Source organism: Coturnix japonica, chromosome 15 (genome assembly GCF_054131305.1).
Source record: "Coturnix japonica strain WE chromosome 15, WE-NBRP24, whole genome shotgun sequence".
Taxonomy (NCBI): Eukaryota; Metazoa; Chordata; class Aves; order Galliformes; family Phasianidae; genus Coturnix; species Coturnix japonica.
In genome coordinates this window covers 4,727,680-4,742,517 of record NC_140677.1, presented here as the reverse complement: position 1 = coordinate 4,742,517, position 14,838 = coordinate 4,727,680, and the positions used below count along the sequence as shown (strand labels likewise).

The window sequence follows — 14,838 nt, the reverse complement described above, 5'->3', positions numbered from 1 at the left end:
GGCAGAGATGCAAGCCTGAAACCCTGAAGAAAACACAGAATAAGATCGAGAATAGCCAGATGAGCACTAAATGTGCTAAGCAAGTCTTTAGATTGCTTAAAGCAGGATTTTTTTTTATAAACAAACAACACAGGAACGGCCATCTCTAACTCTTCAGAACCAGAGCAATGAAAACAGTTTCTTCAGAGCACACATAACCTCCAGAGGTTGAAGACTGACAGCAGAAATGTTTCACATAAAAATATGAAAATTAAGATATTATAGCACCCCCTTCCTTCAGACCAACCTCTTAAAGAGTTTATATCAATCAAATACAGCCCCCAAAAAATCCACATTAGGATCTGGTAGCCTCAAGACAGCTACAATATTGAATGTAATTACCTGTGATTTCTGACAGGTGATTAAAGAAGGAGAGAAAGAAGGGGGCAATTAGAGGGAAAGGAGGGAACCAAACATCTGCAGGAGCATGTTTGGATTGAGGACAGCAATTAGCTGGGTGTGGGCCCAGCACAAGTGAACAAAGCCACGCCAGCTCTGTGTCCTTGCCCAGCACCACCACAACTTCCCCCAGCCCCCTGCACCCTCAGATGTGTCCCCAGAGACCCATGATACAATGCCAGGTCCCTGCAGAGAAAAAAGACTCATGGCTTTCCAGCATTCAAGGCTTACTTAGGAGCACAGGCAGCAGCAAGGAGGCTTGCACTGCTGAGATGGGCTGTCGCCCACAACCTGTTGCACCACACCATCAGCAGCTCTGCAATAAGTAGGTCAGCAAGCTCAACAACGCGCTCTTTCAGAGTGGTGCTCTCAGTTACACTGAGGAGACACAATGGAAGCAAGAGAATGCCCCTCCAGCTTGAAAACCTGAAAGTGATACCTCCAGCACCCATTCTGATGTGCGCACCCATTCTCATCACCTGTGTCCCCATCCCAGCAGCACTGCCTATGGTTCACATTGTCACACAGAACATCCATTCCCATCCCATCCCCTCCTAAAGCTCCAAACCTTGCTGGTCTCGATGTAGCAGCTTGTTCTTGGCAGGGGCTGTGAGGCTCAGAGGCTGTGGCCAATGCAGCCAAACAAAAGCTACGTCACCCGCTGCCCTGTATCACCTCACAGCAAGCCAGAGCTTCAGGTTTCTCTGTTACACCCTCTATTTTGCTGCCTTTGCCAGCCATCCTCATCTCCTTTGTCTGTGTTTTGTACCTCAGCCAAAGCTCAGTTGAAGCTCAAGGGATAGCGGCAGCTGCTTTGAGTCTTATCTGCATAGCTCAGCATAAGGCCTCCATCATATAATGCTGCTTACCCCCCATCCATGAATACAGTGTAGAAGTTTAAAGCAAAGAACAAGGGAAGGACACAGAAACACTTCTCTGTAAGCCAGAATACATAGCAAGCATCATTAGGCTTAGCATATAATTGGATCCTTTTGCTTTCCTACCACAATGCCACAGCAAGATACTCAACACACAGATACCAGAACAGGCTGAGCTGTCGCCAACAGCTTCGCCCCATGGCCAGAAGATCAAAAGTACAGAACTCTCCACCACAGTTAATGCTGGTAGTTAGGCTCAGAGGAGATGACTGACAGGAGATGCAAGGTATGAAGCTCTGTCTGCAAACCAGCTCATCCCTCATGTGCAATGGGCTGACCCAGCTGCAGCTAGGACAGGAGCTACACCTCCCCATCAAGAGCCTCAACAACCAAGTGCTTCTAGGGCATCATTACCATTCACAGCAGGCAGCCTTGGACCAATCTCTACAACCACCATGCAGGCCCTCAACTACACCCACCCCATAGCAAGCACCTCCCCATGCTACCAGTGAGGCCCAGAGGACATGCCATAGGGTACTAGTGAGTGGGGGGCTCCCATGGAGATCTGCCAGTTGATGTGGGTGTCCTGTCTTCTCCCAAGAGGCAGGGACAGCCAGTCACACTGCATTCACTGATATGACTGTGCTCCATCCTCATCTGCTGATGCACCACTGGGGGCTCAGTCCAAAACGGTGGCCACCAGCACCCACAATAGCAGAACACAGCCTGGAAGGCAGAAGAGCAAAGGGCAGCTGGTCCTCACCCTGCACCTCACACCTGCCATCAGGAACAGAACCACAGACGGTGTTTTAATAGACTTGGCTTGGATCAGACTATACAGTGTTACAAGGCTGCATGGGAACGCTCCCCTCTCCCCAGGGATAGGGGAGAATTAAGAAATATCCGTTATAAAACTTTCAAGGGCTATCTAATATACAGCCACATTGCTCTCTGCGAGCTGGAAGCCAGCCAGACGTCATGATCACACCAGGGGTCTGCTTCAACAGCTCTTCTCTCTAAGCTCTGGGCTTCAGGCTGCCAAGTGCTCACAAGCATCATTGTTCATGAAGCCAGCACAGTTACAGACTCCACCAAAAACTTTCATTTCCTTTAACGTTATGTTATTATTTTAAAGGCAATTCTTGTAAGTCCTTAAAACAAAAGCAAAATTAAATAAATAAATCCCCCAACACCCAAATATAGATGGGAAAAGGGGAACGCAGCCAACCTGACCAAGATCTTCGTTTACAGAACGTATTTTAAGGACTGGCACAGAGTCAACTGTATGGCTGCAGAGCTGTAAGGAGGTTAGCTGTAATGCACAATAAACTTGACAGTGCTTTGCTAGCCAAGTAGGGTGTAATTTTTTCAAACTAGGCTGTTTTGAAAGACTAATTTATCTTCCCAAATTTATCATCATCATGTGTGCACTCAGCTCCTACCCTCATTGAAAGCATCCCAGCTATGGCCAGAGGTTTGGTGCAACAGCATACTGAACATGTACCAAAGCAATCCTACCCCCATGCAAACATTTCAGTACTGAGATACCCATTTCACCTGAAAAAGCGTGCTGAACTTTCACTGTTCAAGCCTCTGCTGTGCAGAAGATTTCACAGATCACCATCAATCTAAACCAGCTTCTTAAATTCATTGACAGGAAAGCATGTAAACTGAAGTTATCACTGCTGAAGGCTTTCAGGCACAAGTTCTCAAAGCCTTGAGAAGGCGCAGCATGTGTGAAAACAGTGTCACAATGAACATAAAGTGAGCTTATAGCCATTGCAAAATATACACGAATAACCTCATTTATAACTAAATCACTGAGAAGCTCTTCCCTACACATGGAGATCTAAGTTCCAGCTCCTGCTTGTGGGCTCACACTGCTCCTGGCAGCACACAGCTTCTGCAAGCTCCAACCCAAAAAAACATGGATATTGGAAAGCAGAGCCAGCCAGCTATACTGACCACATAGGACCCAGACAGCCATAGGAGAGCAGTGAGACAACGGGCAGCTTGACATGAAAAAAGAGTAGGGCCCGAGAGCTGGTAGCATTTGTTGTCCAGGCTGGAGTCCAAGCTGCATGGACCCACTAGCAATGAGGAAACACAGAGTGTTCTTAAAAGCAGAACAGCAAATGTTGCATTCAGTTCATGTGCAATGAGAAACAGGGAGAGCATGGCCAGCAAACCCTGAGTGTGTTGGCAGATCTAACAGAGGAAGTTTATTTTCCAGGTGCATGAAACAGTTTTGCATTACAGTGCACAGCATGCACCAGAAGAAAAATGTTGCTGTTGCAGTGGTGGATTAAGATAGGAGAAGTGGGAAGGAGCAGTTCAGTGCAGCAGCAATTCTGGATGCAGATGTCCAGCACTGGTTGAACACGACTCACAGTAGCAAGGAGTAAAACCTCAGTCCTCATTGCCTGGGAACAAGGGCCTCTCTCCTGGCTGCCCAGCTGCACTCAGGGGATGAGCACAAGGCAAAGGGGATGTGCAGAGAAAGTGGCAGGTCATACAGCATGCACCACACTAGCACATGGGCAAAGGGCAGAGGCACAAAGGAGCTCTGATAGAAAAGCACGGAGGTGGTGAGTGGGTGGGAAGTAGAAAGAAATACATTTTTTGGCACCAGAAATCCCATTGTCTGCCTTGTTTTCCCCTTGTCAAAATGACTATGGAATTTGCAAAATAGGCAAAGCCCTAATTCTTCAAACCCTTGTTAGGGCAACATGGCACCCAATCTGCAGAAAAAGGGCAAAAATGGATTGCAGGATTCTGGAGCTGAGAGGTAAAGAAGGACAAGAGGGCAGCTATTACACCCCATTGAGAACAGAAGTTCCAAGAAAAGAAACAGGTTAGGAAGCTAAGCTTGAAGTTTACTACATGGGGGTAAAAAGTCTTTGAAAAGAAACTAATGTGAAGGTTAAAAGCTACTGAACCAAACAAATATTGAAAGTAAATGAACTTTAAATAAACAGCTTGAGTCCTGCCCATAGTTGCACCCACTCAGCTGAGTTCCCATTGCCACACATCGCTCCCTTTGCATAACCAACATGGGCCATTTTGGTTCAGTGCACTCCACATAATTAAGGTGTCAGAGCACTGTTGGGGCTCAGGGAACAGGGTGGCATGAACTGCTTGACAACACACCTATGATCAGTAATGGCGTTTTTCACACCTCCCTTCTCTCTCCTCCCTTCATCCTGTGCTTTATGCATCTACATAAACACACACACTGACACCCAAACATGCAACCAGTATTTACTTCAATAGCAGACTGCTTCTGGAGGCAGCAGTACCTTCCCCATTGCAGGAAGAAAACCAGTCCCACTTCCCAATTCCAAGTTTCTTTTTGCTTTGTCTGAACTGCTCCAGCATTCCCTGAAAGGATCAGTGCAAGTTGCCAAGACCCTTCATTGAAAATGGCAAAGAAGCCAAAGGGAGATTTGCTTTTTATTAAACTTAACCAGCAAAGCCTCAAGTTCTTCAAACATTTATTTCAAATTTGAAGGCTTTGTGAAAAGGTGCAAGTTCCTTCCACTCTTCCAGAAAGCAATTCCTGCGCAACCCACAGCCACAACTTTGTCATTAATTACATTTCAAGTAAGCTTCCTGATCCCACCAGTAAAATAATGAATGTTGGATACAGTGAGACTCTTCCAAAATATGAAATGTATTAAAGGTGAAAAATTTGGCCTGCAATTCTGAGCTTCAACACCAGCTAAGAATAAACAGTTGTTTTCCAAGAAGTACCAAGTGACCCCCTCAGGCAGATTAAACCATGAGTATAAAACACCCTGATACTCAAGTTTGATATTAACTAGGCTTTGCTGGAGTAAAGTTCACTGAACCTTGGCTGCTGCTGCTCCTCTGGTTATTAAGGACACAATCAGGCTGCCATACTGCCCTTTTTTTTTCCAGAACAAGATGAATTCGCAGCAGATAAATTTTACTTCAATTATACTACACACACACACACGTATACATACACATACACATATATACGTGCCATATTATGTACTACATATGTATGTTATGAATAACCAATTTACACATTTAACAAAAACTGGAAGATTTGTAACCAGAGTAAACACAAGAAGCACTGTAATAACTGCCTTTGATTGTGAACTTTAGGGATTTGTGATTTTATGAAGTGAATTAAGGCATGAAATCAGAGAACTAAGAACCACGTTTGTAGCAGATGACTTTTCCTCACCTTCCTCAAATGAATACTATGTAGCACACAGAGATACATCACTTTGAGACAAAGCCTACCCACAAAGCTACAACTCAGATTTCAAATGACTTTTAGGCTTTTCAGCATTTAAGTTGTTTCAGTGTGGTTTGCACACAGTAGGGCTGTGGAATCATGACCAGGAAGCCATCATCACCCTTGCCCATAGGGTCTGCAGAAGGGGTGTAGGGATGAGTAATGAGAGATGGACAACATGGAGCTCCAGAGGATGCTGAGCCTTACCTTGTGTACACAGGACTTGGCATTCAGGAAGAACAGCTCGACTGTTGTTTTATCCTTGAGGAAGGAGATGCTTTCAATGTAAAACCTGATAATTAAGAAAAAGAACATAGTTACTTTCCTGTATAGGCTTCATCTTCCTTTCAAATCATTGCCTTGGCATTTTGTTCTCCAGCAATAAAGTGGTACAGAGGAACTACAACCACTGAGCTTTGTTTCCTGACTAGTAGGAGGGAACAAGTAGAAAATCATGGACCAACAACATGTAGGGTACAACTCCTTCTGCTCAATAGATCATAGAACATCTGATGACTTCTCATCTCAAGGTTTAAAGGGGCAAACCTCACAACCAAAGGAAGCAAGTCCATGGCTGGTATGCTAGCCCAGCCAAGGTGAACAGATGTGTCCTGGTTTGTTATACAACATTATGTGTGCAGTTGGCACTCTACAAAATCACACACAACTTGTCTGTGCACTTCTGTGACTCACTTGGGGCATCAAAGTAGGCAGTGCTGAGATGCGCTGAAAGGTGCATAGAAAACATGTCTCTAATTTAAAGAGCACAGAACTGCCAAGTCATTTCAAAGAGACAAGTCTGTTTAAATGTGGTCCTGACAATCTTCCTTTAGCAGGATACCTGTGCTTCATTATCAAAGTCAGCTCCTTACAGATCAGATCCAGGCTCTCTCACTTGATGCTAGACAGGGGTTATACTCTTTTCAGCTAAACAAAAGGCTGGGGCAACCACCACCACCACCACCCTGGTAGTGCAGATCCCACCACTGCCTCTGGCAGCAGAAGGGCTAGATGGTTCACACACAGCCGGCTCTGTGTAGCCCTGAGGCTCCCCATAGCCTCCTGCTCTGCCCACTGATGTCTTTCTATGGAATACTTCTGTAGGGTAAGTAGAAAACATTCTCATTTCACACTCAAGCAGCTTTGGGACAGACCCAAGCCCAGAAGCTTGCCCCAGACATCTACAAGGGGCTTTTCCATGATTTACCTTTCACTGAGAAAAGCCATTGCTATATCCTTTCACGATCACACCCAGTACCATTTTAGCAGTTCTGCTAAACCATACTTCAGATACAGTCATGATTCTCTCCAGAAATGCAGAGCATCAGCATGCAAGAACCTCTGCTGGTCCTCGCCCAGCACACTGCTGGACCAACATTAGAGGCTAGTACCTTAACCCAATAAAGCTTCCCTCCAGCCTGTTGAAATGGGAATTTTCTTCAACTAATGGCTTCATTTGCATTTGCAGTTTCTTTCAGCTAGGAACACCAGACATGGCTTATAGTTACCCTGTAGCAGGAGACTGTAGGAGCCATTGGTCTGGGGAGGGCACTCCTGTACAAGCAATACCCCTACTCTGAGCAGACCTGGGTGCTTCATTTCCTCTGTGGCACAAACTGTATGTTCTTATCGCTGCAGTACAGATGGAAAACACAAGGCCACAGAGAAAAGGATGTCTGAGGGATGACAGGCATGTTTGGAAATGCAATGAAGTGTTCTTTTATTTCTGATGCTGTCAGCATCCTTGAAAATGGAAAGATGCTTTTGTAAGTCCTAAATCTGCACTATACAGCCCTTCAGCAGCTGTGTGTATCACATGAAAATTTATGTGACTGACTTGAGTTTATGTCAACTGAAGAAAAATAATTAAAACCTGAAATAATTTACCATGTGTTTCATTAGTGAATGGCAAAAGCTCAGGGTCTGGGAGCTGTGAACCGAAGGAGAGGTATAACTAGACACCTGGAGATACACCAGTGCTGCTCTGGAAATTGCCTAGTGCTGCACCTTAACAAAGGACAGCTCAGGAGGGCTCCAGGTACCCTTCTGCATCCCCATCACAAAATGGGCATCCCCACTCAACTGTATGCCACTCACCCAGCCCTGCTGTGCTTTCCATGCCAGCCTCCAACTGTGCAGCAGTTCAGCTGCTCTCAGGAGAGTTTAATTAAAGAACAGTCAATGGCAAGGCAAATGTGTTTGCATGTGATAAGTGTCTGAACCAATCATCCAAGGCATATGCCATCCAACAAATGCCTGGAGTCATTCACTTATCCAAAAGGCTGCGGCAAAAATAGTGCTGTACATTTTGAAGTGACATTTCATATAGAATATGTATATTTTTACCTTGAGATAGTTTTTATATTGCTAATTATCCTTCTGCTCCTCACAGGCTTCCCATCCACTGCCCACTTCTGTGGGCTTTATTTCTTCTTTTAGAACTCATGATCCTCAAGCAGCCAAGGCTTAAGATAAGCCTCTAGAAGTTGATCTTCCCAAGCCCACTCTTCTTGCATCAGCTCTTGCCCAGGTCTCTGCACACCCTGTCCTACAGAAGATCACCTTGCAATGGGGTGGGTAAAAATGAACATCTCAAGCCAACAGCATCAACTCCAGCCACAGAATTGCTCAAGATATATGACTGTCTTTATGGCTTTCTTGTGCTCTCCGCTCCTGAAAAAGTCTGGCATACAGTTTAAGCCCTGGCAACTGTCACAGGAGTCAAGACCATCGGTATCTTCTGAGAAGATCCTTAGATCGACCCAAGTCCTTTAATATCCCTGTGTATTATCACATATTAGGAGGTGACAACATAAGGCTATTGGAGGGATGTACAAAAACAACCACATCCAGTCACAGACTTTAGCCTTCTAGGTCCTCAAACAGTGAGCATTTAAGACTGCACTATACATGAATATTCATTACTATTAGAAGCTGGATTCAATGACCCTTACAGGTCCCCTCCAACTCAGGCGGTCCCATGTGGAGCCAACAGTTGGATTCAATGACCCTCATGGGTCCCTTCCAACTCAGGTGACTCCATGATTCTATAATTCCTTTTTAAATGTTCTGTGTTTTTCTTTGCCCCCCCCCCCCCCCCCCCTTATTTCTTTGTTGTTGTTAGAAGAGAAAGAAGAAAACAACTCCATCACAGATTAGCACATATTCAGCAAAAACAAAGAGCCATTTGTCTAAACCATCCCCACAGTATTTGGGGTGCAGAGGACATGGTGGGGTGACAATGCCAACTGACCCAACCACACAACAGGCTCTGCTTTGGAAATGCTGTAGATAATTAAACACACAAAGGCCAAAATCTTGATATGAAAAGTGAATGAGGTCAGTCTGCCCTTATTTCCCTCACAGACTGTAAGGAAGACAAAAATAAGAACTCCAACAATATTAAGAAAACGATGCTTAGTCTTCCCTGCCAGCAAAGCTCTGTCTGGTTTGGGCCTGAAAAAACTGCATCCTAATCAGTAGAGCTTTGCTAGCTTAAACCCTGAAGTAATGCAATTACTTTGGCCAAAATCATCACTTTGTTAGGATTTTGGTCTCTCCTGGGGACTGGTTGGAGCTGTGTGAGCAAAGAAGCCAGCAGCAATCCCTTTCAAGTACTGACAAACTTTAAGTAAACATGAGATCAAGTGTAGCTGTTTAAGTAAACTATCAAAATATAGCACTACTAAAGACAAGTTGGGCCAAAAAAAAAGATTTAAAATTGAGAGATTTTAAGATTTAAAATAATTCCTAAATAAGAACAGGAACAATGTGCTAACAACAGCTTAAAAAGTAGCAGGTTGCAAACCACCTTAATTTGCAGCTAAACAGAAAAGAAAGCAGCACTTAGCCAGGACTTAACCACCATCTAAAAATAACATACCACTTTGACATTTATATCCTCCATCAAATCAGTAATTTGTTCTTTTAAACAAAAATCATGGTGATAAATGAGCCAAAATGGGTTTCATCGTGGAAGGAATTACTCACCTAACAGCAAAATACAGCGTTGCTGGGCCTGGTTTCTTGGGCAAGTCATGATCCAGGACTCTGTGGTCCAGCTGCAGCCAGACACTCTGACCTCTGCAGGAACAGATCAGGGAGATGGTTAAAACTGGGAAGGAAAATACAGAAACATGGACTTTTCAGTGCTCACTTTTACTCCAAGTGCGAGTCCTTTTTAGAACTGCAATAGTCAGCTCTGATGCAGGCAAGCGGTTCAGCACCTTTTCCTTGTTCTCTAAGATGTTGACATGGTTTGCTTTTGCACACTCAGGAACACCAGCCACAGCTTCACACATGACTCCATCTCTGAGCAGAGAGCCTTACCATAGGCACACTCATTAATGAGACAAGTGAAACAGTGCTCTGTACCATGGCCCCCTAAATCAAACTAAAAATGAGCCAGAAAAATGAATAAAATAAAATTAAAAAGCCCTCAAGCCCCAGTAACTTCCCCCAGGACATGGGGGTCAGGGCAGCCCAGGAGTCACCTGCTGTCTCACAGCACTGGGACTGGCCAGCCATAGAGCATGGGTGCCCTCCAGAGGCCACAGCGAGCACCCATGCCCAGTTTGGAGCACCCAAGGGAGCCTCGAGAGCCCAGGGCCTTTAGGTAATCCCTTGGCAGCACTTTACCAGCAAATAAAAAAACACTAAGAACTTCATGGCAGCTCTTCTTGGGGAAAAAAGCCAAGCGTCAACAGTGCTCTTGAGGGATTTTATAGGCGAGATGGAAGAAGGCACCTTCAAACAGCCAGGATGTGGCAAAAGAGATTCAAGATGTGAACAACTTAATAATACACTGGTGCTATAAGGGTTCCACAGGTAAACAGCTCCTACCAGCCCCTGTGAGGCCCAGCAGCCAGCCCTGCACCTGTGATGGGAACTGCCACATGGGAAATTATTTCTGAATCCATTTTTTCCACCTTGCGAGACAAATATGAGAAGTGAAAGTGTCAGCAAGGGATGTTAGAGCACAGCTCTTTAAAACAAGTGACTATACTTACGTATCATCTATAAATGTTATCCCAAAGTACTCCTTTTCCTTCAGGTTGAAGTGTGAAGCCACCAGATCCAGCAACTCTCGAGACAGAAGCTTGGGCTGTTGAAAGAACCAACACCACTCAATTCATTTCAGTTCAGACTTCTTATTAATAATGAAAATGTCCTCTGGAAGCACCATGCCCAAGTGGAAAAAAGCAGGTCTGAGGAAGGGCTTGCATGCCTGAGAATATGTCCATTAATCCCACCTCTATTAGTAGCTATAGTAAGAGATACAACTTCCTCAAATATCTCTTACAGCTTCAGCCCCAAATTGCACTCCTTAAACTACCAAGCAGGGAAATCTGGCACAAAAACAACATTTATTTTTAATCAAATGAGGGACAAATCAGAATCACGCAGGGGAGCGTAACAAAGTAGTTTGGAGCTCTAATACAACCTTTTCAGTGGGCTCATTGCATGGTTTAAGACTTTGCAATGGTCAATGCTTTGATGTCATTCCCAGCACAGGTACACATCACTGGAACAGAATGAAAATGGGGTCAGCACTGGGCCTAGCCATGCTATACACTGGTATACACCAGGATGGTCTTTACCTGAACCAGCAGCTCCAAGTTCCTGTCATCGAGGAGATGCACCTGGCAGTGCCGGCCCTCTGTCATCTGCAAAGACACCAACACAACAATGTCAGAACAAGAGGATCCCAGCTGATACTATAGCCATTGACATTGGCAATGGTCTCCTGCACTTCTGATGAGTGGGTATCACCAGGAACCAAAAAACCTCCATCTATGCAATGCTGCAGCCAAAACTCGGCCGGCTGCCCAAGACCTGGTTTCCATTCTGGACGGGTTCCCACTGGACAGTATGTGTGTGCATGTGTACATATCAAGAGTTGCTCAAACCAAATGATTAAAATGGGATCAGACTGCCTCAGTTCCTACTCTGCATCGCACTTATCTATTGCAAGCAATCTCTCTTCTCTTTGCAGAAGACATCAGAAATAGCTGCACATTATTATACCCTTTTAATATCTGCCCTTTGAAATACAATACATTTCCACAGAGCTTTTACATTATTTAAACTCTGCTTTAATTCTGGGCTCCTGGCAGTGCAGACAGAGGGATGGCAGCACAGTTCTGAGGCAAGAGATGGTGGAGGGAACCTGGATTTGAATGTCTCACCACCTCAGAACAATTTATGAACCTGACAGCACTAGTTTCTCTTCAACTCTGTTTTGAGCTCTGAGCAGAAGTTTGCTCATGGGGGCTCCCAGAGGGATTGGGAGCAACACACACTCCCCTGCATGGGGACAAGGACAGGAGCTATGCTGCAACACACCCAAAGACTCAAAAATGAATAAAAGGGGATCCTTCCTTCAGCCAATTCCACTACAATTGAACAAATCTCATCTCCTCCCAGTGCTGCCCTGTTTCAGGGCCGCAGCACTGCCTCTGTCAGGAGCAGCCAGCCCCTCTCAGCTGAATTAACAAAGGTTTACTGTTTGAACTAATTGAGTTTGTTTGGAGCAAAACCCATGAGGGAGCTCCTTTCTGAACAGCTTGGCAAAAAGACTGGGGATAAACAATCACAGGCAGAACTCTGCCATATGCGGAAAACCAGATATAGAGCACCTGCATCACCAGCATGCTAAGATTACTGAAAATATAGATTTGTGTGATGATATGTATCACGCTTCTCACCAAAACAGCAATAGTGATGGAAGGATCATTAGCAGAGCAAGTCTAGTCCAAGAAACAAATGATTTCCATTTCTTGTGTTGGAGTGAATGTGAACTTGCACGCATGCACCAGGTGAAGAGGGACTTCAGTCCCCATGGGGACATTGGTGTCCATCTCCATGCAAACCACAGCCACATCCCTGCAAAGGACTGCTTCTAGCTTCCTCCCCCAGGCTCTGAAGCAAGGCTACAGCATCCCAGTGTTGGCTCCCAGTGCCTGATCCACCTGCTGAGCACACTGTGTGCTGCCCTTCAATCCATTGCAATCCCATTGTAGGTCCATGTGTTACCTGGAGCTGAGGGCCTGCCTGTGTGTGTGCATAAACAAGCCACACGCTCCCACCAATTAAGCACTTTATCAGCGCACCCTTTGAGGTGGTGCATTTCTGGCTCCTGCACACAGTTACCAATCTGCCCCTGGTGCGAGGTGTCAGATTCAATGCTGTTTCTAAATCATTCCCCATCTGTTGCTCTGAGATAGCAAAAGGGTTGCCATTATTTAACTACTAGCTGTTTTAGCTTTCACCCAGTGCAGTCACATTAATCACTTCTGACTGTTTTAATTGCCTCGGTTGGCTTTTGTTGAGTAAAAAAGGTTTCTGTTATAGCAAATGGATACACAAAGCCTTGTGCTGAGCAGAGAGGAAGGTTGCTGGTGAGACTAAAGATGCACCAACTGTAACCTGGATTCTATTCAGCTATCCAAGGTGACAGCAGTGTACCCTAAAACAAATTGAGCTGCATGGCACTACTAAAGATAGGTGAGATATAATTACCCCCAGTTTTATTGATGAGGCAACGTAAGGACATGGTTGAGGAGTGATTTTCAGAAGGGCTGAGCACACACAGCTATACTGTGGTTGAGAGGAGCAGCTGCAGATGCCCCAAGGATGCTGGGCTCACACAGGAGCCAGAGCCAGCCCTGCTTGCAGTACAGCTTCTGCTGCACTAGTTCAGCTGGGGAAAACCTGCTAGAAGGACAACCCCACACCCCAGGTCCTCAGCAGGGCTCACAAATGAAGCCCAAATGTCAGCCCTCAGCTCCTCTCTCTCACAGACTCACAGCTCCAGCACCACACAGCTCCCTGCTCAGCAGGTGCTGGGTTCCCCCTTGCCCAACACCCAGCTCCCTGTAGGCCCCTCGTGGTCACACCATCTTTAATTCAGTGTGCCTGGCTAATCTGAACAATATAATTGATTTTCTATTTAGCTGAACTGATCAGTCATGGGACGAGCACAGCTGTCTGGCTCAGCTAAGAGGCAGCGTATGCACTCCAGAGATATATATAGACTCACATCTGTGTTTTCAGCTCATTCCCATTGATTTTACATTGTCTGTGCAAATGAGCAATTTCGTTATTTTTGCAACATAGACCCAGGTTGGCCTTTTCAGCAGTTATTTTCTAAAAGGATCCTAATATTTAAGCTATTATCCAGTGAAGAAAGAAGCAGTGTAATGTTCACTAAGAATCCCCATCTTATCCCATTCCCAATATGAAGCCAGCAGAACAATGGAACACAAACATCTCACTATTACATTGGCAAAGCTGTATCAAGATACTGGATTCTTAATCTTTCCCAATGTCACCCATATACTTTGTGCACAAGCAACAGAAAAATGAAAGAAAAAATGGAGACTAATAAAAAGGAAAGGAAAAAAACCCCATTGAGTGCAGTACTTTGGTATCACTGCAGGTCTACAGCCCTCCAAACTCACAGTTGACACTGGGTTTTCAGCAAGAGCCTTTTAGAATCATTAAGGTTGGAAAAGACCTCTAAGATCATCCAAGTCCAACTGTCCACCTCATCTACCCACATCTCCAGTGAAGGAGAAGGAACGCATCTTAAAACACACATGGAAATTAAGCACAGAGTGAAATCCATTCTCTGCAGTGGGCTGAAACACAGAGGAAGATCTCATATGGCTGGGAGTTCTCACAGAGTAAGAAGGAAGTTTTGGTCTGAAGAAGTCCTGAAAACAGACACAAATATTATTTAGGTTTATATTCCTTTCATACTGTTTGCTGAGCAGAATGTTGCAAAAAAGAAAAATACATTTTCTCCCCTGCCTCACTTATGACAAAAATTAAGGTAAATTCTCTATGGAAAATCATGGAAGCCAGACTTTCCAAAACCCTGGTCCTTTAACAAGGAGAAATAGGAAAACATGTATTAAATAAAGCTGAGAGAAAAAACAATCTTATTTCTTGGTTATTTAAACCAATGCCCTGCAATATCCTGAGTCCAAATGTTAATTTAGGAAAGAAAACCTGCAGGATATTTATGCTGCTTCTGTTCAGCACTAACATCCTCCCTGTCTGAAGCCAGTGGTTACTTGCAGTATTTTTAGACACTCACGTGTGTCATTGGGTTTGGAAAAAAAGGAAAAAAAGATAGTAATTAGGGCCTAAACAGGAAATCTCCTATAAAACAAAACACATAGGCCAAAAAATTACTCCTCTCCTGAAGAACAGCCCAGCAAAGCTCTTCCCTTCCTCATGAAGAAT

General features: G+C 44.8%; 1 protein-coding gene across 7 annotated transcripts in view; it reads right to left on the bottom strand.

Annotated features, from left to right (window-relative positions):
* FRMD4B (FERM domain containing 4B) overlaps window positions 1-14,838 on the bottom strand; it is a 99,563-nt gene that overhangs the window by 40,823 nt on the left and 43,902 nt on the right. For all 7 annotated transcript variants that reach the window (XM_085516233.1, XM_085516232.1, XM_085516230.1 and 4 more), the window contains exons 2-5: window positions 11,187-11,252; window positions 10,596-10,690; window positions 9,577-9,669; window positions 5,794-5,878 (exon numbers count right to left, since the gene is read on the bottom strand). In XM_085516233.1, coding sequence (XP_085372359.1) covers window positions 5,794-5,878; window positions 9,577-9,669; window positions 10,596-10,690; window positions 11,187-11,252 — 339 coding nt within the window. The remainder of the gene's footprint in view (window positions 1-5,793; window positions 5,879-9,576; window positions 9,670-10,595; window positions 10,691-11,186; window positions 11,253-14,838) is intronic.